The sequence below is a fragment of the Trachemys scripta genome, chromosome 25 (genome assembly GCF_013100865.1).
Source record: "Trachemys scripta elegans isolate TJP31775 chromosome 25, CAS_Tse_1.0, whole genome shotgun sequence".
NCBI classification, from domain to species: Eukaryota; Metazoa; Chordata; order Testudines; family Emydidae; genus Trachemys; species Trachemys scripta.
In genome coordinates, this window is record NC_048322.1 from 4,348,628 (window position 1) to 4,372,735 (window position 24,108).

Below are 24,108 nucleotides of genomic sequence, written 5' to 3' on the forward strand. Positions count from 1 at the left end.
CGGGAGGTGGAGGGATAGACTGGGAAGAAGATAAACTCTACACAGCTCAGACAGAAGGAAACACTGCTGGGATGATGGGAAATGAGGGACATCCCCAGCGACTCTTTATACATGAACTATGTCTTTACCGCAAGAACAGTTGTTGTTTTACATCAAGCTAGCCATGAAAAATCCGAGTGGTGACGTGGCCCAGGTAATTTGATCTCAATAGAGCTAGTTTAGGTCACCCATGTCCCCTGGAGCTCATGGACATTCCTGGTAGGAGGGAGACGTGCTCCCAAGACTCATAGAACATGGGAGATCCCAGAAAGGAGCGCCAGATTCACTCCAAAGAAGGGCCAGCTACAAAAGAGAAAATCGGGCAACTAACCGAGGGGACCCGAGAGACCACGTGATGCAAATACCATATATACTCGTTCATTAGCTCATTCATTTATAATCCGACCCCCCAAGATGGTTAGCTAAAAACAGCAAAAACTGTATGACTCTTTCATAAGCCGACCCTATATTTCAGGGGATGGCAAACTTTGTCTCCCGGCCGTCAGGGTAAGCCGCTGGCGGGTCGGGACATTTTGTTAACTTGGAGCGTCTGCAGGCATGGAGCCCCTCAGCTCCCTGTGGCCGCGGTTCGCCGTTCCCAGCCAATGGGAGCTGCGGGAAGTCCGCGGTCACAGGGAGCTGAGGGGCTCCATGCCTGCAGACGCTCCAAGTTAACAAAATGTCCCGACCCGCCAGCGGCTTACCCTGACGGCCGGGAGACAAAGTTTGCCATCCCCTGAAATATAGGGTCGGCTTATGAAAGAGTCATACAGTTTTTGCTGTTTTTAGCTAACCATCTTGGGGGGTCGGATTATAAATGAATGAGCTAATGAACGAGTATATATGGTATTTGCATCACGTGGTCTCTCGGGTCCCCTCGGTTAGTTGCCCGATTTTCTCTTTTGTAGCTGGCCCTTCTTTGGAGTGAATCTGGCGCTCCTTTCTGGGATCTCCCATGTTCTATGAGTCTTGGGAGCACGTCTNCGGTCACAGGGAGCTGAGGGGCTCCATGCCTGCAGACGCTCCAGGTAAACAAAATGATAATGTATTAGATATTCAATTCAATGATTCCATAGAGTTTAAAATCCTCAAATTTTGGTGTAGACCCATTGATAAGCCGACCCCCGCTCTTTGATGCGTCACTTTTTTACCAAAAATATTTGGCTTATGAACGAGTATATACAGTAAATTAGTTTCTCCACAATGGCCTTATCATCGAGTGCTGCTATACCACCTCGATCAGCCAGTGGCCCCCCTGTCTGTTTAGCAAGCGTCCTGCTTCTGGTGTGCTTAAAAATTTTGTTGTTGTTACTTTTTGAGTCTTTGGCTAGTTGCTCTTCAAATTCTTTTTTGGCCTGCCGGATTATCCTTTTACACGTGGCTGTGACGTTATCTGATTAAACAATGACCATATAGATCATTGTTGCAACCACTGTTATATCTTTGCAACCAATCTTGTCCAATGGGGCATGTAAGAGTTCTATGGAAAGGTTATGATTTGCTGAATATGATTATGCTCTTGGCCTGCATGTATCATTTTTGTATTTGAAGTTATGAGTATTGGCTCTACACCTGGGTTTCAAATGTAGTTCAAAAAGTCTTTAAGAGGGAATTAGGAAAAAAAATAAATAAAAATGGTCAGCCTTAAATAAGGTTTTTATTGTGTTTGTTTCCCTTGCAAATTCTCTGGGGATAAGTAAGGGCTGAGTTCTGATAGAAACTTTTCCCACACTCAGAGCATCTAGAGTGTCTCTAAGCTGAGTGGAGCCTCTGATGTCTAATAAGGTTCGAGCTGCGAGTGAAGTTTTTCCCGCACTCACCGCATTGATAAGGTCTGGCTCCAATGTGGATCCTCTGATGTTCCCGAAGCGCTGAGCTGACAAAGAATTTTTTCCCGCACTCACGGCACCCATAGGGTCTCTCTTCTGTGTGGAATCTCTGATGTGTAATTAGGCTCGAGCGCCAAGTGAAGCTTTTCCCGCATTCACCGCATCTATAGGGCCGCTCGCCGGTGTGGATTCTCTGATGTTTAATTAGGTCCGAGCTCTGAGTGAAGCTTTTCCCGCACTCGCAGCATTCGTGGGGTCTTTCTCCTGTATGGATTCTCTGATGTGTCATAAGGGCTGAGCTGTGAGTGAAACTTTTCCCGCACTCACTGCATTCATAAGGTCTCTCTCCCGTGTGGATTCTCTGATGCTTAGTAAGGTCTGAGCTGTCCATGAAGCTTTTCCCGCACTCACTGCATTCATAAGGTCTCTCTCCCGTGTGGATTCTCTGATGCTTAATAAGGTCTGAGCTATCAGTGAAGGTTTTCCCGCACTCGCAGCATTCATAGGGTCTCTCTCCCGTGTGGGTTCTCTGATGTGCAATGAGGTGTGAGCTGCGGGTGAAGGTTTTCCCGCACTCGTGGCATTCATAAGGTCTGGCTCCCGTATGGATTCTCTGATGTTTCATAAGCGAGGAGCTGTTGGTGAAGTTTTTCGCACACTCACAGCATTGGTAGGGTCTTTCTCCTGTGTGAATTCGCTGATGTACAATCAGGTTTGAGCGCCGAGTGAAGCTTTCTCCACATTCAGAGCATGCATAGGATTGCGCCCCTGTGTGGATCCTCTGATGTGTAATGAGGGATGATCTCTGAGTGAAGGCTTTCCCACACTCACAGCACGCATAGGGTCTCTCTCCCGTGTGTATTCTCCGATGTTTAATAAGGGATGAGCTCTGAGTGAAGTTTTTCCCACACTCACGGCATTCATAGGGTCTTTCCCCTGTGTGGATCCTCTGATGTTTAAGAAGAACTGAGCGACTACTGAAATTTTTCCCACAATCAGAGCACGTGTTGTTTCTCGCTCCTGCCTGGATTTTCTGCTGGGTTGTGGTTTCCTTGACGTATTTGTGAGGTCCCCAACTATTAATGGATTTATTCAATTTCTCCCTTGGCTTGTTTCCCTGCTTCCTCTCTGGCCTGTGTTGACTCTGACAACCTTCTCTCTGCTCACCACTCCTGGACACATCCTCCTCAGATATTTGCAATAATGCCCCGTGTGGTTCGTCTTGCTCAGCATCTTCCTGCTGAGGTTGGTGCTCCTTCTTCTCACTCAGCATCCCATCACCTGTTGGCAGAAACAGGAGTGGAAAAGGGGAGACCAAACCATGATGCAAATTAGCTGCGGTGGGAAAGGTAATGTCAAAGGCTCCACATGTTCTGGCAATCCTTAATCCCTAGGGTTTCAATGAGAGCACTCACGTGCTTTAAATTAAGAACATACTTCTGTGGATTCAGATTGGCAGGATTAGATTTTTATCAATAAATATCAATTTCGCTGCAAACACACAACCCAACCAAAAATATTTCCATCAACAATCAAAATTTCAACTAGGAAAAATAAGAAAAACGCTGTTGGAGAACGCAGAATTTTGTTTAAGGATACTGACTGTATATATTTTGACATGTGATGGTGACAGTTTGTTTGATCAGTTATAAAGCTTTAACGTTTTGAATTGTTGTCTGACGTCCCCGCATAATTTTCTGCAACTGAAAACGTAAATTGATAAAAATTGAAAAAAAAAAGTCTAAAACCTTTAATTTTGCACAATTCTGGAAACTTAAAACCATAAAAATTGAGGAAAAAAAGCTTAAATAATTCGAAATTATGAAAAAATAAAAATAATAATTAGGGCTGTCAATTGCAGTTAACTGACACGATTAACTCAAAAATATTACTTGTGATTAACCGCACTGTTAAACATTAGAATACCAACTGAAATTTATTAAATATTTTTGGATGTTTTCACAACATTTTCAAATATTTTGATTTCTAGGACAACACAGAATACAAGGTGTACAGAGCTCACTTTATATTATTTTTATTATAAATATTTGCACTGTAAAAAATGATAAAAGAAATGGTATTTTTCAATTCACCTCATACAAGTACTGTAGTGCAATCTCTTTATCATGAAAGTGGAACTTACAAATGTAGATTTTTTTGTTCATTACATCACTGCACTCCAAAACAAAACAATGTAAAACTTTAGAGCCTACAAGTCCACTCAGTCCGACTTCTTGTTCAGCCAATCGCTAAGACAAACAAGCTTGTTTACATTTACAGGAGATGCTGCTGCCTGCTTCTTATTTACAATGTCACCTGAACGTCAGAACAGGCATTCGCAGGGCACTTTTGTAGCCAGCGTTGCAAGGTATTTATGTGCCCGATATGCTAAACATTTGTATGCCCCTTCATACTTCAGCCACCATTCCAGAGGACATGCTAATGACGCTCGTTAAAAAATAATGGGTTAATTAAATTTGTGACTGAACTCCTTGGGGGAGAAATAGAGGTCTTCAGCTCTGTTTTACCCGCATTCTGCCATATATTTCATGTTATAGCAGTCGGATGATGACCCAGCACATGTTCGTTTTAAGAACACTTTCACAGCAGAATTGACAAAACGCAAAGAATTTACCAATGTGAGATTTCTAAAAATAGCTACAGCACTTGACCCAAGATTTAAGAATCTGAAGTGCCTTCCAGAATCTGAGAGGAACAAGGTGTGGAGCATGCTTTCAGAAGTCTTCAAAGAGCAACACTCAGATGCGGAAACTACAGAACCCGAACCACCAAAAAAGAAAATCAACCTTCTGCTGGTGGCATCTGACTCAGATGATGAAAATGAACATGCATCAGTCTGCACTGCTTTGGATTGTTATCGAGCAGAACCCATCATCAGCCATGTACGCATGTCCTCGGGAATGGTGGTTGAAGCATGAAAGGACATGTGAATCTTTAGTGCATCTGGCATGTAAATACCTTGCAATGCCAGCTACAACACTGCCATGCAAATGCCGATTCTCACTTTCAGGTGACATTGTAAACAAGAAGAGGGCAGCATTATCTCCTGCAAATTGTAATCAAGTTCGTTTGTCTGAGCGATTGGCTGAAGTAGGACTGAGTGGACTTGTGGGCTTTAAAGTTTTACATCGTTTTATTTTTCAATGCAGTTATTTTTTGTACATAATTCTACATTTTTAAGTTCAACTTTCATGATAAAGAGATTGCACTACAGTACTTGTATGAGGTGAATTGAAAAATACCATTTCTTTTGTTTTTTGCAGTGCAAATATTTGTAATCAAAAATAAATATAAAGCGAGCACTGTACACTTTGTATTCTGTGTCGTAATTGAAATCAATATATTTGAAAAAGTAGACAACATCCACAAATATTTAAAGAAATGGTATTCCATTATTGTTTAACAGCGTGATTAATTGTGATTAATTTTTTTAATCGCTTGACAGCCCTAATAAAAATAAAATTCTGCCATGCCTACAAGTTGGTGACCTAAAGGTAAAGTGTCTTTACGCCAAGGATTCTCAAACTGGGGGTTGGGACCCCTAAGGGGGTCGTGAGGTTATTATGTGGGGGGGTTGCAAGCTGTCAGCCTTCACCACAAACCCCGCTTTGCCTCCAGCATTTATAATGGTGTTAAATATATTAAAAAGTGTTTTTAATTTATAAGGGGGGGGGTCGCACTCAGAGGCTTGCTGTGTGAAAGGGGTCACCACTACAAAAGTTTGAGAATCACTGCTTTATGCCATTGCTAATCATCTGAGCTGTCTAGTCATGTACCTCCATAGTTTAATACATTTTAACTTGTGTTTTGTTCATCAAATTCTAGACCAGATCCCTCAGCTTCTAGAATATTTTAGAGTGACGTGGGTGGCACGTAAAACATGTTTTCCCTCTTTCTATCCTTTTCTAAGGGTACGTCTATACCACCCGCTGGATCGGCGGGTAGCGTTTGATGCATCGGGGATCGATTAATCACGTCTTGTCTGGACGCGATAAATCGATCCAGCTAATCAACGCCCGTACTCCACCTCGGCAGGAGAAGTAAGCGGCGTCGACGGGGGAGCCGCGGCAGTCGACTCGCCGCTGTGAGGACGGCCAGGTAAGTTGAACTAAGATACTTCGACTTCAGCTACGCGAATAGCGTAGCTGAAGTTGCATATCTTAGTTCGAACCCCGCCACTAGTGTAGCCCAGGCCTTAGGATGTCTGATGCAATAACCATTCTGGCTCTGAGTTTTCCTCATAGATCCCAAATTTTAGATTTAAAAAAAAAAAAAAAAAAAGTTAATCCAGAGATCTTGTTCTACATATAACTTTATATCTCAATGTGACACTTTTTACCTCCAAGCAGCACCCAGGAACCCCCATATTCACCAATGGGAACAGTTTGTTTCCTATCTTTTAACCAGTTGCCGATCTTCCCTCTTATTCCATGACAGCTTACTTTGCGTAAGAGCCTTTGGTGAGGGACCTTGTCAAAGGCTTTCTGAAAATTTAAGTACACTGGATCCACTGGCTCACCCTTGTCCACAGACTGCTTGACCCCGTCAAATAAATCTAATAGATTGGTGAGGCGTGATTTCCCTTTACAAAAGCCATGTTGACTCTTTGCCAACAAATTGTGTTCATCCATGTGTCTGACAATTCTGTTCTTTAGTAGACTTTCAAACAATTTGCCTTGTACTGAAGTTAGGCTTACAGACTTGTAAATGCCAAGATTGCTTCTGGAGCCTTTTATAAATGTTGACGTCGCATTAGTTATCCTCCAGTCATCTGGTACAGAAGCTAATGTAAATGATAGGCTACAGACTACAGTTAGTAGTTTTGCAATTCCACATTTGAGTTCCTTCAGAACTCTTGGGTGAATACCACCTGGTCCTGGTGATTTATTACTGGTTAATTTGTCAGTTCGTTCCAAAATCTCTTCTAATGATACCTCAAATCTGGGACAGTTCCTCACATTTGTCACCTAAAAAGAATGGCTCCGGTTTGGGAATCTCCCTCACATCCTCTGCTGCGAGGACTGATGCAAAGAATTAATTTAGTTTCTAACGGCCTTGAATGCTGCTATAGCAATTTGATCGTCCAGTGGCCCGACTGTTTGTTTAGCAAGCTTCGTGCTACTTACAAATTTTGTTCCGGTTACTTTTTGAGTCTTTGGCAAGTTCCTCTTCAAAATCTTTTTTGACTTGCCTGATTGTACTTTTGTAATAGGCTTTCTACTGTTTATGTTCCTTTCTCTTTTCCTCAGTAGGATTTAACTTCCAATTTTTAAAGGATGCCTTTTTACCTCTTGTGACAAAGTGGGACTGTTCTTAATGTTTCCTCTGAATACTGTGTGGGTGCCTCAGTTTCCGCTATGCATTTCTTAAGTCCCTAGGTGGTGAGGAAAGGCCAGTGTGCATAAATCACTGGCACTCTGTCTCCCTGGCAACAAATGGCCGGGGCCCCTTCCCCCCCTGCAAGGGAATAGCTAAAGGTGAACAAAGAGATCAGGTGACCTCCTGGCCCAGGAAAGAGACAAAGCCCAGAGAAGGAGGGGCTGGAGGGGGCTTCAGAGTTGGAGCTAGCTGTGGACGAGGAGTGAGGGCAGACATGGGTGTCTGGCTCTCTGAACCCCAGAATGGACCCGGCCGAGGGGTTCCATTCGCCGCTGTACCTACAAGCTCTGTTTTAGACCGTGTTCCTGTCATCTAATAAACCTCTGTTTTACTGGCTGGCTGAGGGTCATGTCTGACTGCAGAGTGGGGGTGCGTGCAGGACCTCTGGCTTCCCCAGGACCCTGTCTGGGTGGACTCGCTGTGGGAAGCACACAGAGGGGCATATGCTGAATGCTCCCAGGAGAGACCCAGGAGGTGAAGCCGTGTGAGCTTCTTGCCCTGAAGACAGTCTGCTCCGAGGGAGAGGAGGCTCCCCAAAGTCCTGACTGGCTTTGTGGGGAGCAGTTCCAGAGCACCGCCTGGGGACTCCGTGATACCTCTAACCACTTCTTTTACTTTGGGGTTTAGCCCCGGTGGCACATTTTGGTCCTCTATGTTTTTTAATTTAGGATATACATTTAATTTGAGCCTCTATTACGGTTTGTTTATTTTAAAAAAAGTTTCCATGCAGCTTGCAGGGATTTCACTTTTGAGATTGTTCCTTTTAATTTCTGTTTAACTAACGTCCTCATTTGGGTGTCGATCCCCTTTCTGAAATTAAATGCTACTATGGTGGGTTTTTTTGGTGTTTTCCCCCTTCCGCGGGGATGTTAAATGTAATTATATTATAGGCGCTATTACCAAGTGGTCCAGCTACATTCACCTCTTGGACCAGATCCTGTGCTCCACTTAGGACTAAATCAAAAATGGCCTCTCCTCTGGTGGGTTCCAGGACCAGCTGCTCCAAGAAACAGTCATTTATGGTGTCAAGAAACTTTCTCTCTGCATCCCGTCCTGAGGTGACATGGACCCAGTCAACATGGGGATAGTGAAAATGCCCCATTATTGAGTTTATTTTTATAGACTCTCTAATCTCCCTGAGCATTTCATGGTCACTATCACCATCCTGGTCAACCAAAGAAGTGCTGGAGAGATGGACATAAATCAGGGACTGAATTTCCCCAAATTCTGTCCTGCAGAGGTAAGGAGATCAATTCTGCCTGTAAATCCCGTCCAAGCACTCAGGGGGAAGGGAGGTGAAGGAGGGAGTTACTGCCAGCTGTCACTCACGAGCAACTTCTGCCCTGAGGATACAAACCTGCTGGGGACAATCCTGAACTCGGAGAACTCACAAGGTCTCTGTCGGGAACCTCAGCTGTGTCCTTCAGACATGGACAGGTTTTTAATTGATTGAATGATTCCTCCCTTGTGCAGGTACCTCTCAGGATCTCTCTTTCCTCTGAATCATGGAGATCTGGGACCCACGGCTCTTTGTCTTCTTCCAGATAGGAGATCACTTCAGGTGTGAAAACTGGAAACTCTGCATGGGGAAAGGACATCAGGTGGGTTCAAGGAGATTTCTCACAATTTTTTTTATTGTATTAACCCCAGCCTATTTTGAAGTAGCAATATGCTGAGGCTAACTCCACAGATGTTTGAATGTGTAGGACGTTGTGCTTAAAGGTTTTTTCGACGGCCGTTGCACACTGAGTGGATGTTTTCAGAGAACTATCCACAGTGACTCCAAGATCTCTTTCTTGAGCGATAACCGCTAATTTAGACCCCGTCATTTTATATGTAAAATTGGGATTCGGTTTTCCAATGTGCATTACTTTGCATTTACCAACAATGAATTTCATCTGCCATTTTGTTGCCCAGTCACCCAGTTTTGTGTGGTCTCTTTGTAGCTCTTCGCAGTCTGCCTGGGACTTAACTATCTTGAGTAGTTTTGTATCATCTGCAAACTTTGCCACCTCACTGTTTACCTGTTTTTCCAGATAATTTATGAATATGTTGAATAGGATTGGGCCCAGTACAGATCCCTGGGGGGCACCATGGTTTACCTCTCTCCATTTTGAAAAGTGGCTATTTATTCCTACCCTTTGTTTCCTCTCTTTTAACCATTTACCGATCCCTGAGAGGACCTTCCCTCTTATCCCGTGACAACTTACTTTGCTTAAGAGCCTTTGGTGAGGGACCTTGTCAAAGGCTTTCCGAAAATCTAAGTACACTGTATCCACTGGATCACCCTTGTCCACGTTTGTTTGACCCTCTCAAAGAATTCTAGTAGATTGGTGAGGCGTGATTTCCCTTTACAAAAGCCATGTTGACTCTTCCCAATAAATCATATTCGTCTCTGTGTTTGATCATTCTGTTTTTTACTAGAGTTTCATTCATTCGTTGTCTTGTATCTCTTGTTTCGGCCACGGAGTTGAGTGATCCCACTGGATGTTGCCCTCCAGTTGGAAGAGTGTGAGACCGCCGATGTTTGGGGCATCTTTTCTGGCCCCCTCCCCGTTTACAGGGCCGGCTCTAGGCACCAGTGCTCCAAGCATGTGCTTGGGGCGGTGCTTTCCAAGGGGCAGCACTCCGGCAACTTTTTATTTTAATTTTTTGCTTGGTGCGCAAAAAGCTGGGAGCTGGCCCTCAGCAGAGGTGAGCTGTGGCGGTGGGGGGCGCGGGGAGGGCCGCAGGAAGTAACCCTGGGGGAGGGGGCAGAGGAACTGCTCCCCCCCCAGCTCACCTCCACCTCTTCCCCCAAGCGCATCGCTGCTCTGCTTCTCCCCCTCCCTCCCAGGCTGCGGCGCGCCTGGGGGAGGAGGTGGGGTCGGGGATTTGGGGAACGGGTTGGAATGGGGCAGGGAAGGGGCGGAGTTGGGGTGGGACCGGAGGAGGTGGTGTGGGGAAATTTTTTTGCTTGGGGCAGCAAAAAACTTGGAGCCAACGCTGCCTGTTTGGGGAGAGCAGAAGAGATCCTAAAAGAGGCCTGCCCCATCACAGCCGCTGCTGCCGAAATGCACTTCTGGCTCATCCAAGCGCAAGACGGCCATCACGTGGCATGCAGATTTGAGACAAAAGCCTCCCAGAGATCACGGCGCCTGTCTTCTCTGCCACTCACACACATGACCACAGGTGCGAGGCCTTGGGCAGAGGCCTGCGCGTGAAATAGTTTAACGTGGGGAAACCAGTCCGCAGGCGGTAACCGCACGAGACTTGACGGGAGGAAAACCCTGACCCTTCGCAAGGAGATCCAAGCCCACCAGCGGCCTCACTCCTGCTGCAGCCCTCATCCTCCTTCACAGCTGCACAGTACTAGAAGATCTTCTATATGTGCCCAAGCCACCGTTGGGGTCTTAGTGAAGTTTGGACCACGGTAAGTCAGGTGCCTCGCCTCAGACCTGCTTGCCAAGGGGGACCCAACCAGGAGTAGGAAAACTCAGAACGATGTAGTTCTGAGGGTCTTTAAGCCCACGCAAGGCTCCCCACCATGACAAGGTGGTGGTCCATAAGAAAGGGTTGCGGGATTAGTGGGCAATCAACGTGCACAAGGGTGTGTTCTTGCCATGAGCGTTGTCGGCACTCCGGCGGCACACATGGTAGCCGTCTCCAGGGTTTAGAGAAGGGTAATAGAAGGCAGTGACGCCAGAGGAATCATTTGCCAGAGGCTAGGAATGGGCGACAGGGGATGGATCACTTGACTACGACCTCTTCTGTTCATTCCCTCTGGAGCACCTGGCATTGACCAGTGATGGAATGCAGGATACTGGACTTGACGAACCTTTGGTCTGACCCAGTGTGGCCATTCTTAACCCTCAGGGGCGAAGAGGGGGTGATATTTTGCAAGTCTGTGATGGTTCGTGTGGCATAGGCTCCATCTGAGGGCCGGCCAGGAGTCGGAAGTGCCTCTTCGTTAGGCTGGACCTAAATCCAAGTGTTACCTTAGCCAAGAGAAAGGGTTAGAGTTTGTGCTGTACTGCCCCTGGGCCCAGTTCCCAGAGCGTTGTGTAGCAGGGGAGAACAGAGTGCGGGTGTGTTTTTCACTGGCATGTTGGGGTGTTGCTGAAACAGGGCAGAGCAGAGATGGCATTGTGGGTGTGACATGAACCTTAGCTTTTTATTTCCTCTTCTAAGAACCGAGGGGATGGGAATCCTTACCCAGTGAGGTCACATTCTCGTAGTTCTCCTGCATGACGGCTCTGTAGAGGGCTCTCTGAGCGGGGTCCAGCAGAGCCCATTCTTCCCTGGTGAAATACACAGCCACCTCCTCGAAGGTCACCGACCCCTGAAAGAGAAAGAAGCCCCCACTCAGTACCTGCTGCCCCACTCTTCATGGAGTAGCAGGGCCAATCAAATGGACGCACAGTCAACAGAGCACCACCCACCACCTGCTCAGAGCACCCAGGAAGCGTCAGGGTGAGGGGCGATAGAGAGAGCCCCTCGTCCTTCCAGCAGATAGCGGGGGAAGGGTCTTCCCTTTCATCACACACTGACTAGTCAGTCTGAACTGGAGATAAAGCCCCTCCTTGTAGGAATCCCAACCCCCTCCCCATTCTCAGCAGCTGGATGTCAGGGGATGGGGGCATCTTCCCTAAGCCCCTCTGCTGCGTGTCACCTCCATAGGTCATAACAACCTCTGGTTAGTGGGTTCACCCTCCAGCACTGAGAGTCTGGGAAGTTTTCCCAGCCCAGCCGGGGTTGTTCCTCTTCCACAAATAGAGGGATTTCCACACCCAACCCCCATGGGCCTATTCCTAGAACCCCGGCTCCAGATTTACCAAGTCCTAGCAGGTCCATCACACCTTGTCCCCCCACCTTTCTCAACCTTGTGCACGGCCTGCACCCTCCCACTCTTAGATCAAACTCCCACTTCCCATGTATTCCCTGTCCCTCTGGCTCCTGCGGGAACCCCCCCATCATGTCCTCAGCATCCCTACCTGAGCCAGCTCTACCGCATCCATTTCCCTTCCCCGGGCAGGCTGGGAGAGTCTGGAGGGACCCTCAGATGTTATTCTGCAGCCTGTCAGAGGGAGAAGGGTTACTGGGGGGAATTCAGATCAGACTTGAAGGCATTTCACATTCTCACTGGCTTTTTCTCTGTATAGACATCGACTCTCATGATGGGAAAAAGCTCGATGCAGACCCATCCCCTCCCACCAGGACTAAACCCACTGTATCTCAAAGTCATATCCTGTAAACCCCAGACTCACAATTCAGATAGGGCTGTGATATTTCATACAAAGCAGGCCACGTAAGTTATCCTCTGAAAGCTCGTGATCTCCTGAAACCCACGGTGCTGTCCAAATAGGTATATTGTTCGTGTGTAGGAAGTTATGAGCTTTTGTTACTGAAATACGGCGTACGTTTGAGCGTCTCTGCTACAAAGGGGGGAATCTCTGCCCAGGTGGGTGTTCAGTGACTATTGATCAGCTCAGCAGGAGAGCGGTCATCAAGGGATTTACAAGTCAACAAGCACCACACAATGGGGACTGCTCCACTCTATGTCTCAGTTGCTCAAGATCACACCAGAGGGATTCCTCAACTCTGTGACTCAGCAAAGCCCACCAGGACATGTCTGGGCTAGTATTTTCCAGGCACGTGGACTGAGGGTATAAAATAAGGGACAGTGTCATCATGACTGGACCTTTCTCCTCCCCCACCTAGGCCGGAAGCAACAAGAACGCTGAGAAGATTAAAAAACTTCATCTGAGGGGACTGGTCCCAGGCTTAAGGGAGAAGTCTCTGTATTAAGAACCATAACATCCAGTGGGGTGAAAAAATTGCTTGACTGAAATGCTGCCTAGTGGAATAAGGTTTAAGATTTAGATTGCGCACTTATCTTTTATTTTCTTTGGTAACTATCAGGGGAGGGATAGCTCAGTGGTTTGAGCATTAGCCTGCTAAACCCAGGGTTGTGAGCTCAATCCTTGAGGGTGGCCATTTAGGGAACTGGGATAAAAATCTGTCTGGTGATTGGTCCTGCTTTGAGCAGCAGGTTGGACTAGATACCTCCTGAGGTCCCTTCCCACCCTGATGATACTCTATCTCTGACCTTTTATGCCTCCCATTTAAAATTAATCTTTCTGTAGTTAATAAATCTGTTGGATACTTTCCCTAAAACGGCGTATTTTGCTTGAAGTGCTTCAGAAATCTCAACTCGGTTTATAAAGGCTGCTGCCTGCCCTCTCCACATTGAGGAAGGGGAGATTGAGTAACAAACGTACATGGGTCAGGCTTCTGACCAGGGCAAGACAGTACAGCTCTGCGGTGCAAGGCTGGGGGGAATTGGCCGGTGCCTTTCTGTGTGATTCCTGAGTGGCTCTGGGAGCGTTCATGCAATCTAGCTGGGTGTGGGGCTTCACATGCTGAGTGATCACAGAACTAGCAGGGGTTTTGCTGCTTGTCACTAGCAAAGCATTGAGAGAGACAACCCAGGCTGGAGAGTTAACGGGTCACTGTAGTACTCCGGTTCCAGGTTGTACACCGGGGATCCCATCACAGTGGTGCAGCAAGCAGGATGAAATGCACCACTTGTAGTTCTGAGGGAAGTTTCCACTTCAGACACTGGTGTAGAGATTTGAAGTGTGGTGGCTGAGAGAAGGTTACCAGTTTGTTATTTTCTGTTTGCTTATTTTGCGAAAGGGAAGCTTAAAGAGGAGCGAAGGCAGTGAAGCAATTGCAAAGTTGGAGCTGCACAGACTGTAGGTGGCAGGAAAAGAGAGAGACTATGAGCGTCAGCTGAGAATGGAAGAACTGGAGATAAAAGGGAAAGAAGAAGCACATCAGGGAACCTTAGCCCCGAAGCAGATGGAGGCAGAGGAAAGAGAAAGCCGAGACACCAACTGGAACTGCTAGAAAAGGAGAACCAGCACCCCCTACCCCCCCACACACACCCCTCTGATTCTCACCTCTGCAAAAATCCACAAATTGGGACCACCTGCGTCCTGCATCCAACAAGGCAGGTGATACTACTGAATCTCTTTCCACATTTGAAAGGCCGTGTGCAGTGCATGAAATCCCAGATGCCAAGAGAGTTCCTACCGATTGCAAAACTAACTGGTAAAGCTGAAAATGTATTCAATGAAATACCAGTTGAAGATGCTTTAGACGCCTGTACATTTAAATTAAAAAAAAAAATATGGTTTTGTAAAGGTTTCAAATTACCCCTGATACATACAGAGTGAAATTTAGAAATCTTAAGAGGGGTGCTGGTGTGAGTGAACATTTATACACCTCTACCTTGATATAACGTGGTCCTCGTGAACCAAAAAATCTTACCGTGTTATAGGTGAAACTGCATTATATTGAACTTGCTTTGATCCATCGGAGTGCGCAGGCCCGCCCCCCCCGGAGCACTGCTTTACCGCATTATATCCCAATTCGTGTTATATTGGGGTAAAGGTGTACAGAATGAAAGATTTACTGGGAAAGGGGGGGGGAACGTTTTGAAGAAATGTTTGCTCAAGAACAGCCCTTAAATATATGTAAAGATGAGGTACAGCAACGTTCATGGGATAAAAATGTGACGACTGTGGAAGAGATGGCTTCTCTAGCAGCTGGTGCCTTTGAGCAGATCCAGGCACCTACTGTGAATAAACCACAGAAAGAGGGGTTTAAACCTGGTGGGAAGCAGGGTTCCTGTTTTACTCCTGGGGAAGAAAGAGGGTGGCTGGGAGGCAATCACCTCCCCAAAACCATTCCTCTAATCCTCATCCCAAATTCCCCGTGAAAACGGAAGAGCCCAAAAGGTTCTATCGCTGTAATTCCACTGATCGCCCGAGGAATAAATGCTCTGTGCTGGGAGGAACTAGGCAACCAGTATCTCATGTTAGTTCTGCCGTCATCGACACAGAAACCTCTCATGCAATTGAGACGGATTGTAGTGTTTTTGTGGGATTAGATCTGCAGAGCCAGACATGACGTACATTTTGGCAGGATTAATGGCAGGGAATACCTTGGGTGGGAAGATACAGGGGCAGAAATCTCTGCGATCAAGTGGAGTATAATTCAAGGTGACATACTGCCGAGACAGATGGCAGAGCTTTTATTAGCAGGAGATTCTTGTGCCTTTGGCAAAAACGCACATAGAAACTAGTGGGTTAGAAAGTTTAACCACAGTGGAGGTGGTGGATGATAACCCCAATGACATGTTAATTGGAAATGATTTTTATCATGTAGCTCAGGCTGTTAAGGTGTTTATGTGATGAAGTGGGACTGTTCTTAATGTTTCCTCTGAATACTGTGTGGGTGCTTCAGTTTCCTCTATGCATTTCTTAAGTCTCCAGTGTGCATAAATGGCCGACATTCTGTATTCTGGCAACAAATGGCTGGGGCCCTTTCCCCCTTGCAAGGGGATAGCTAAAGGTGCACAAAGAGGTCAGGTGACCTCCTGGCCTGGGAAAGAGACAAAGGTCAGATAGGAGGGGCTGGAGGGAGTTTCAGTTGGGAGCTGGCTGGGGACGGGAAGTGAGATGCAGACGTGGGTGTCTGCCTCGCTGGGCCCCAGAATGGACCCAGCTGAGGGGTCCTGTTCTTTGTACCTACAAGCTCTGTTTTAGACCGTGTTCCTGTCATCTAATAAACCTTCTGTTTTACTGGCTGGCTAAGAGTCACGTCTGACTGCGGAGATGGGGTGCAGGACCCTCTGGCTTCCCCAAGACCCAACCCGGGTGACTCGCTGCGGGAAGCGCACGGTGGGGCAGGGGATGCTGAATGCTCCAAGGTCAGACCCAGGAAGGTGAAGCCGTGTGAGCTGCTTGCCCTGAAGACAGTTTGCTCCGAGGGAGAGGAGGCTCCCCAAAGTCCTGACTGGCTTTGTGGGGAGCGGTGCCAGAGCATCGGCCGGGGGCTCCGTGACAGTTTACCTGCAACAAGGAGTATGGTGCTGGGACCCCAGAGGGAAAGGGTAAAGTCCCAGGAACTACTGAAGAAATGAGAGAAAGCCTCCTTGATTACTCTGCAGCGGGGGAAGCCGCATGCTTCCAGGTGTGAAGGTGGTTGAGACCAGCTCCTGCACTGCAGCTGAAGGCAGCGTCTCCTCAGGGAGGGAGGAGCGTGTATTGCCTGCTGTCAGTGAGGGAGCTGTCCCCGTTGCTAGCTGGCAGAGTTTTGCAGCTGACAGATCTCACTCTAGAGGGGGGTCCAGAGGAAGAAACCAGGGAAGGAACAGTGGAAATACAGGAATGTCTCCACACTGGTCACTTGGGAGAGGATGTCCAGGACAGAAGGGCTGATTCAGCATCTGGGCACCCAGGCACTCAGCTGTGCCTCAGGTTTTGAGAGGGAACGGTGTAACTGACCACACAACTGACCTCTCAGGGATAGAGAGGGGGGTAACGGAGGGTACCCCAATCCAGGTCCCAGTGTTTTAGGATGCTGGTCCTGATATTAAAATTAAAAAGGTGGTAGAGCAGTTTTTAAACTAAGGGTTGGGGGAAAGCCGACAGGAGCGGAGAAGGATGTGGTTCGGACAGAGACATCCCTTAGGGGAGGACCTATTAGTGGAGATTCTGTATGTCCTAGTAAGGAGGAGAGGATGGAAGATGATCAAATACAGGTAGGATCTGATGAGAAACAGTCAAATGAAAAAAAAGTCCCATTCAATTCCATCATGTAATGGCAGACAGCTAAAAAGTGACCAGTTTTTAAAGTGCTTATATACCAATGCTAGAAGTCTAAATAATAAGATGGGTGAACTAGAGTGCCTCGTATTAAATGAGGATATTGATATAACAGGCATCACAGAAATTTGGTGGAATGAGGATAATCAATGGGACACAGTAATACCAGGGTACAAAAGACAGAACAGGTCGGAAGGACAGAACAGGTCGTGCTGTTGGGGGAGTGGCACTATATGTGACAAAAGCGTAGAATCAAATGAAGTAAACGAGGAAGTTAGTTAAACAGAAATTAAAAGGTCCAGCACCAGAAGTGAAATCCCTGGAAGCTCAATTTAAATGTATACCCCAAATTAAAAAAGCATAGTAAGAGAACCAAAAAAGTGCCACCGTGGCTAAACAACAAAATAAAAGAAGCAGTGAGAGGCAAAAAGGCAGCCTTTAAAAAGTGGAAGTTAAATTCTAGTGAAGAAAATAGAAAGGAGCATAAACACTGGCAAATGAAGTATAAAAATACAATTAGGAAGGCCAAAAGAGAATTTGAGGAACAGTTAGCCAAAGACTCAAAAAGTAAAAGCAAAAAGATTTTTAAGTACATCAGAAGTGGGAAGCCTGCTAAACAACCAATGGGGCCACTGGACGATCGAGGTGCTAAAGGAGCACTCAAGGACGATCAGGCCATTGCAGGGAAACTAAATTAATTCTTTGCATCGGTCTTCACGGCTGGGGATGTGAGGGAGATTCCCAAACCTGAGATATTCTGTTTAGGGGACAGATCTGAGGAACTGTCCCAAACGGAGGTGTCATTAGAGAAACAAACAAATTAAACAATAAGAAGTGACCAGGACCAGATGATATTCACCCAAGAGTTCTGAAGGAACTCAAATGTGAAATTGCAGAACGACTAACTGTAGTCTGTAACCTATCATTTAAATCAGCTTCTGTACCAAATGGAGAATGACAATTTTTAAAAAGGGCTCCAGAGGCGATCCCAGCAATTACAGGCCGGTAACCCTGATTTCAGTACCAGGAAAACTGGTTAAAATTATAGTAAAGCACAGAATTGTCAGACAGAGAGATGAACATAATTTGTTGGGGAAGAGTCAACATGGTTTTGTAAAGGGAAATCACGCCTCACCAATCTACTAGAATTCTTTGAGGGGGGTCAACAAGTATGTGGACAAGGGGGATCCAGTGGATATAGTGTACGTAGATTTTCAGAAAGCCTTTGACAAGGTCCCTCACCAAAGGCTCTTATGCAAAGTAAGCTGTCATGGGATAAGAGGGAAGGTCCTCTCAGGGATCAGTAACTGGTTAAAAGAGAGGAAACAAAGGATAGGAATAAATAGTCACTTTTCAAAATGGAGAGAAGTAAATCGTGGTACCCCCCAGGGGTCTGTACTGGGCCCAATCTTATTCAATATATTCATAAATGATCTGGAAAAACAGGTAAACAGTGAGGTGGCAAAATTTGCAGATGATACAAAACCACTCAAGATAGTTAAGTCCCAGGCAGACTGCGAAGAGCTACAAAGAGATCACACAAAACTGGGTGACTGGGCCACAAAACGGCAGATGAAATTCAGTGTTTGTAAATGCAAAGTAATGCACATTGGAAAACATAATCCCAACTATAGATATACGATAGTGTCTAAATTGGCTGTTACCACTCAAGAAAGAGATCTTGGAGTCACTGTGGATAGTTCTCTGAAAACATTCATTCAATGTGCAGTGGCAGTCAAAAAAAGCAAACAGAAAGTTGGAGATCATTAAGAAAGGGATAGATAATAAGACAGAAAATATCATATTGCCTCTGTATAAATCCATGGTACGCCCACACCTTGAATACTGCGTGCAGATGTGGTCGCCACCTCTCAAAAAAGATATATTGAAATTGGAAAAGGTTCAGAAAATGGCAACACAAATTATTAGAGGTATGGAGCGGCTTCTGTATGAGGAGAGATTAACAAGACTGGGACTTTTCAGCTTGGAAAAGAGACGGGGGATATGATAGAGGTCTAGAAAATCATGACGGGGGTGGAGAAAGTAGATAAGGAAGTGTTATTTACTCCTTCTCATAACACAAGGGCTAGGGGTCACCAAATGAAATTAATAGGCAGCAGGTTTAAAACAAACAAAGGGAAGTATTTTTTCACACAACGCACAGTGAACCTGTGGAACTCCTTGCCAGAAGATGTTGTGAAGGCCAAGACTATAACAGGGCTCAAAAAAGAACTAGATAAGTTCATGGAGGACAGGTCCATCAATGGCTATTAGCCAGGATGGGTAGGGATGGTGTCTCTAGCGTCTGTTTGGCAGAAGCTGGGAATGGGTGACGGGGGATGGATTACTTGGTGATTCCCTGTTCTGTTCATTCCCTCTGGGGCACCTGGCATTGGGCACTGTCGGTAGACAGGATACTGGACTAGATGGACCTTTGGTGTGACCCAGTATGGCCATTCTTATACGTTTGTGGAAATTAACTGTGTTTCTTTAAGAGAGGATACCGATCCCACTGAAGGAACGGCTGTCTGTGAGAATGGGGATGACCCATCTGACGGAAGGAAGGAGGAATTTCCCCAGGCTGGTGAGACACAGAAAGAAACTATGGAAGAGCTTCTGGGAAAAGGTGAATCTGAACCAAGAGCAGACACTCTTAACCCAAAGAGAACAAATCATAACCCTTTAGGAAAAGGGGGTGGGGAAGGACTCCGTGCTGGGACTGGCGAACACAGGGTAACCCCCAAAAGGGTTACAAAATAATGAAGGATCCAGTGCAGCATTTCTCACCCCTGATCTGGATTCACTCTGAATCCCCGTCAAGCTTCACAGCAGGAGTGAATCAGTCACAGGGGTCACCCGGCTTCACATTGTTCCACCATTTCCAGGTGCACATCGGGGCTGGAGGCCGTGATTCCCCGTCACTAACATGGTTATTGGTCTGAAATCTCCCCATGGCCCGTCAGAGACAGACACGTACCTGTGTTGCTCCCCAGCTCCAGTTGCAGCGTCTCTAGGGGAAGGAGAAGACGGGAGAGGTGAGAATTCAGGCCCTCGCATTCATGGAGAAATCCCCATTGCTTATTAATGTAACTGCTGTTAACTACGAGATGGTGACAGAGATCAGAGGCCGATAACGCAGCCGCTGCAGACACAGCCAGCCCCACAGGGCTACTCCCATGGGGAAGGGCGACCTGCTGAGCTGGGCTGTGAGATGGAGCCGAGGATCAGTGATATCACTAGAGTCCCCGACTCCTCCCCAGGGTGAGGGTCGCTCTAACCAGAGGAGATGCCACCCCCAGACTCCAACTCACCTTTGAATCCCAGCAGCACCTCCTGCAGGTGGGCGCTTTGCAGAGCGAAATCGCTGAGTCTCTTCTCCAGCTCTGCAAACCCCGGCTCCGGCTTCTGAAACACCCCGTCCTCCCTGCTGGGGAAAGGAGGAGGGGTGAGAAATGGGCCCAGATCCCCAGACCCTGAGCCCAGCAACCCCCAAACTCCAGGAAACCTGGATCTGAGCTTTGTAGCCTGAGATTGTCTCTGTTACGGGGAGTCACCTGCCTTCAGCCCTGTGTTCGCCATGGGCCCAGAGAGATGGGACCTGGGGAAACTCGAGGGCAAGGAACAGAGAGAGGTTCAGGAGCTTTCTCCGGGACGCTCCGGTTCTGTGTGTTCTGACTGTGCAGATGCGGTCTCCTGATCTCATAAAAAATATCTTGGAATTGGAAAACGCAAGAAAAATGATGAGGGGTCTCGAACAGCTTCCGTATGAGGAGAGGTATGTCAGACTGGGACTTTTCAGCTTGGAAAAGACGACTAAGAGAGGATATCACAGAGGTCTGTGAAAGCATGACTGGCGTGGAGAAAGTAAATAAGGAAGTGTTATTTACTCCTTCTCATAACACAAGAACTAGGGGTCACCCAATGAAATGAATAGGCAGCAAGTTTAAAAAAAAAAAAAAAGGAAATATTTCTTCACACAACCTGTGGAACTCCTTGCCAAAGGATGTTGTGAAGGCCAAGACTATAACAGGGTTAAAAAAAAGAAGTAGATAAGTTCATGGTGTATAGGTCCATCAATGGCTACTAGCCAGGATGGGCAGGGATGGTGTCCCTAGCCTCTGTTTGCCAGAAGCTGGGAATGGGGGACAGGGGATGGATCACTTGATGATTCCCTGTTCTGTTCATTCCCTCTGGGGCATCTGGAATTGGCAACTGTCAGAAGACAGGATACTGGGCTAGATGGACAGTTTGGTCTGACCCAGTCTGGCCATTCTTATGTTCACAGCCACCTCCCACACTGGGAAATACCAGTAACATGGGGCACCAGCACTGGGATTACGTGGAAAGGGAGGAGACACAGACCAAAGAATGGGTGTGTCCCACATACTCAGTGTGGACACAGACAGAGGCCGTATCTTCAGCAGGGAATGAACGTGGACCCCTAAGCCCTTCCGCTGAAGCAGTAACCCTGGGGTGTCCAGCTCATTTGGAGGACAGGGCCGTATTCCACTTTCTGATAGAGTCAGGGAGCCAGGGCATCAATTTAAGACTCTGCACCACACCTCCATTCACAGCAGGACACCCAGGCACAAAGGGGAGACTCTGGGATCAAGCACCACCCCTGCCTCCCGGGAATAAAGGAAGTCAGCGTCTATGCGGACACTCCAATGAGATTAACAGAGGCCAAGGGCATTCACGCTTCTCTGAGCTGCTGTTTCAGGCTGTCTGCAGACTCAGGAAGGCAACACTGTCTCCGTGTCTATTTGGGAGGGTTTCTTTGTAACCAGGAAGGCTAGAAACTTACTTTAAAAAAAAAAATGGAAGGCTGAGATTCTGCACACCGTGAATAAGTGATGTGGCTACATAAATATGTCAGACAGGCCCGGTCTGGCCCATACGTCTGACAGCCCTGGTGGGACCGTATCAGCTGCCCGAGAGTAACAGGGTCCGCCCCCTGCTGAGGCAGCCGCTAGGGGAGACAGACTCACAGGCTCTAAGCCGGCGTCACACTGCAGGGGCTGGGGGAAGCTCCGTATTCAGTGCAGTTACCAGACCTAACACACCACGAGGGGAGTGAGACAGAGCCCAGGACTTACCTGCCCCCACAGCTCCCGGCACCCTAGAGAGGGAGAGAAAGACGAGGCTGTTAGAGGACTTGTCCCAGGCTGCGGGAGCCTCCTGCTCTGCAGGGTATCACCAGGGAGCCTCTGGGATTTAGGGGAATTTCAGACACTCGGGTTCTTGTGCAGACAGCAGCGGCCGTCTCCCCCGTCCCCCCCAGCCGGGACAGTGGCCCCTGCTGGGAGGTGGCCACAGGAGGAAAGTGTCTCCCCAGGCACTTTACAGGGAGAAACTGTTTCTCTGCCCTGAGAGTCAAACTCCCCCCAGGGCTGAGAGCCCCACAAGCCCCCTGGCCCCAGTAACCCATTAACCTGGTGTTAGCGGGGTCCTCAGCATGGGGGAGGGGATTTACAGACATTTCCAGGAGAGGAGAGAAGGTCTTGGGGTTGGCAGCATCCAGAACCCATCCCTGGCACTGCCACAGACTCACTGTGTGATTCGGGCGGGGCTCTGCCCCTCATCTCGCTGCCCCCCCTTTGTATCATAGCGATAAAGTCCCTGACCCTCCCCCCTTTGGAAAATGCTTTGGAGTCTGGGGCGGAGAAGCTGCTATAGGAGGGGCGGGCAAATTTTTTGGCCTGAGGGCTGTGTCGGGTTTTGGAAATTGTATGGAGGGCCGGTTAGGGGAGGGGGTCATGGCCCAGCCCCCACCTCCTATCTGCCCTCCTGCCCCACGGGACTCCTGCCCCATCCAACTCCCCCGGTTCCCTGACGGCCCCTCTGGGACCTCTGCCCCATCCACACAGCCCCGCTCCCTGTCCCCTGACCGCCCCCGGAATCCCACCACCCCATCCAACCCCTCCTCTCATTTCTGACAGCTCCTCTGGGACCCCTGCCCCATCCACACACACCCCGCTCCCTGTCCCCTGACTGCCCCCGGACTCCCGCCACCCCATCCAACCCCTCCCCTCATTCCTGACGGGCCCCCCCCCCCGGGACCCTGCCCTATCCAACCACCCCTTCTCCCTGTCCCCTGACCGCCCCTAGAACCCCTGCCCCTGACTGCCTCCTGCCGCCCCATCCAACCTCCCTTCCTTCCTGACTGTCCCCCCTGGGACCCCTGCCCCCATTCAACCCCCTTTTTCCCCCCTGACCACCATCCACACCCCCGCCCCTTGACCACCACCCCGAACTCCCCTGCCCTCTATCCAACCCCCCTGCTCCATGCCCCCTATCCGCGCTGCCTAGAGCACTGGTGGCTGGCGGTGCTACAGCTGGGCCATGCCACCGCTGCCACCACGCAGCACAGAGACCGGGTCCGGCCGAGCTCTGCAGCTGCGCTGCCCCAGAGCTCACAGCCCCACTGCCCGGAGCACTGCCCCGGAGGCGGGGCGAGCTGAGGCTGCGGGGCCAGGGAACAGCGGGGCAGTGGCTGGGGCTACTCTCCCGGGCCAGGAGCTCAGGGGCCGGGCAGAACGGTCCCGCGGCCCGCCGTAGTTTGCCCACCTCTGTGCTATAGGAACGCTGCGTACGATCATTGCAACAAGTCTGACCTGCAGGGACTGGCTCAGCGGCTGCTGCCCCTCGTCTCCTCCCCTCTCGCTGAGCAGGGAAATCCCCCGGGACAGGCTGCAGACGCCCTCATCCCTTCTCTGGGCAATGGCTCTCTCGAGCTCTTCCAGCCGGGACAGCAGCCGCTGCTCCTGCTCCTCCAGAAACCCTCGCAGCTCCTGCAACTCCCAGATGATCTTCCCCCTCTCGGCTGCTGTCTGTTTCTGAAATCACAGGGAGAGGGCAGGTCGGTACGGGGGGAGAACCATAAATACACCTCCTGGCGGGTGGGGGAGTTATTTACCAGAGCACAGGACCTCTTGCGCTGGGGGATGGGAAGTTTATTTACCCCAGGAAGGGAGGATGGATCAGGGCAGGGGTGAGCTGTACATCACTCACAGGGGGAGACTGTTCCCCCCAAAACCTCATCAGATTGCCCTGGGCCAAACTCTCCATCTCTGCAGCCCACAGTTCCTCCCCATCCCCCCTAGGCGCTAGAAAGGATCCCCGGTCGCTGTGACGTGTAGCCAGCCCGTGGGCGGGGGCTCTGGGCTCACACAGACTGACCCTCT

The 24,108-nt window shown here is 48.5% G+C and overlaps 2 protein-coding genes across 2 annotated transcripts in view; both read right to left on the reverse strand.

The window, feature by feature from the left end:
- Window positions 1–24,108, reverse strand: part of LOC117869997 (zinc finger protein 883-like) — a 929,932-nt gene that overhangs the window by 105,668 nt on the left and 800,156 nt on the right. The gene's annotated exons all lie outside the window — the stretch shown is intronic.
- LOC117870006 (zinc finger protein 154-like) lies at window positions 1,678–23,652 on the reverse strand. The gene is made up of 8 exons (XM_034757153.1): window positions 23,539–23,652; window positions 22,021–22,043; window positions 20,236–20,348; window positions 19,902–19,934; window positions 12,242–12,324; window positions 11,463–11,589; window positions 8,626–8,847; window positions 1,678–3,149 (listed from the first exon to the last, which is right to left on the reverse strand). Exons 5-8 carry the CDS (start codon window positions 12,263–12,265, stop codon window positions 1,792–1,794), a joined length of 1,731 nt encoding a protein of 576 aa, XP_034613044.1. The 5' UTR covers window positions 12,266–12,324; window positions 19,902–19,934; window positions 20,236–20,348; window positions 22,021–22,043; window positions 23,539–23,652; the 3' UTR covers window positions 1,678–1,791.

What these genes read in the sequence shown, in the direction of transcription:
- LOC117870006 (XM_034757153.1), bottom strand. Translation starts at nt 12,265, where the DNA reads ATGGATGCGGTAGAGCTGGCTCAG. An exon ending in ATGCGGTAGAGCTGGCTCAG is followed by an intron (nt 11,590 to 12,241) that starts GTAGGGATGCTG and finishes TTTCTCTTTCAG; the next exon opens with GGGTCGGTGACCTTCGAGGA. An exon ending in TTCAGGATTGTCCCCAGCAG is followed by an intron (nt 3,150 to 8,625) that starts GTTTGTATCCTC and finishes TTCTGCCAACAG; the next exon opens with GTGATGGGATGCTGAGTGAG.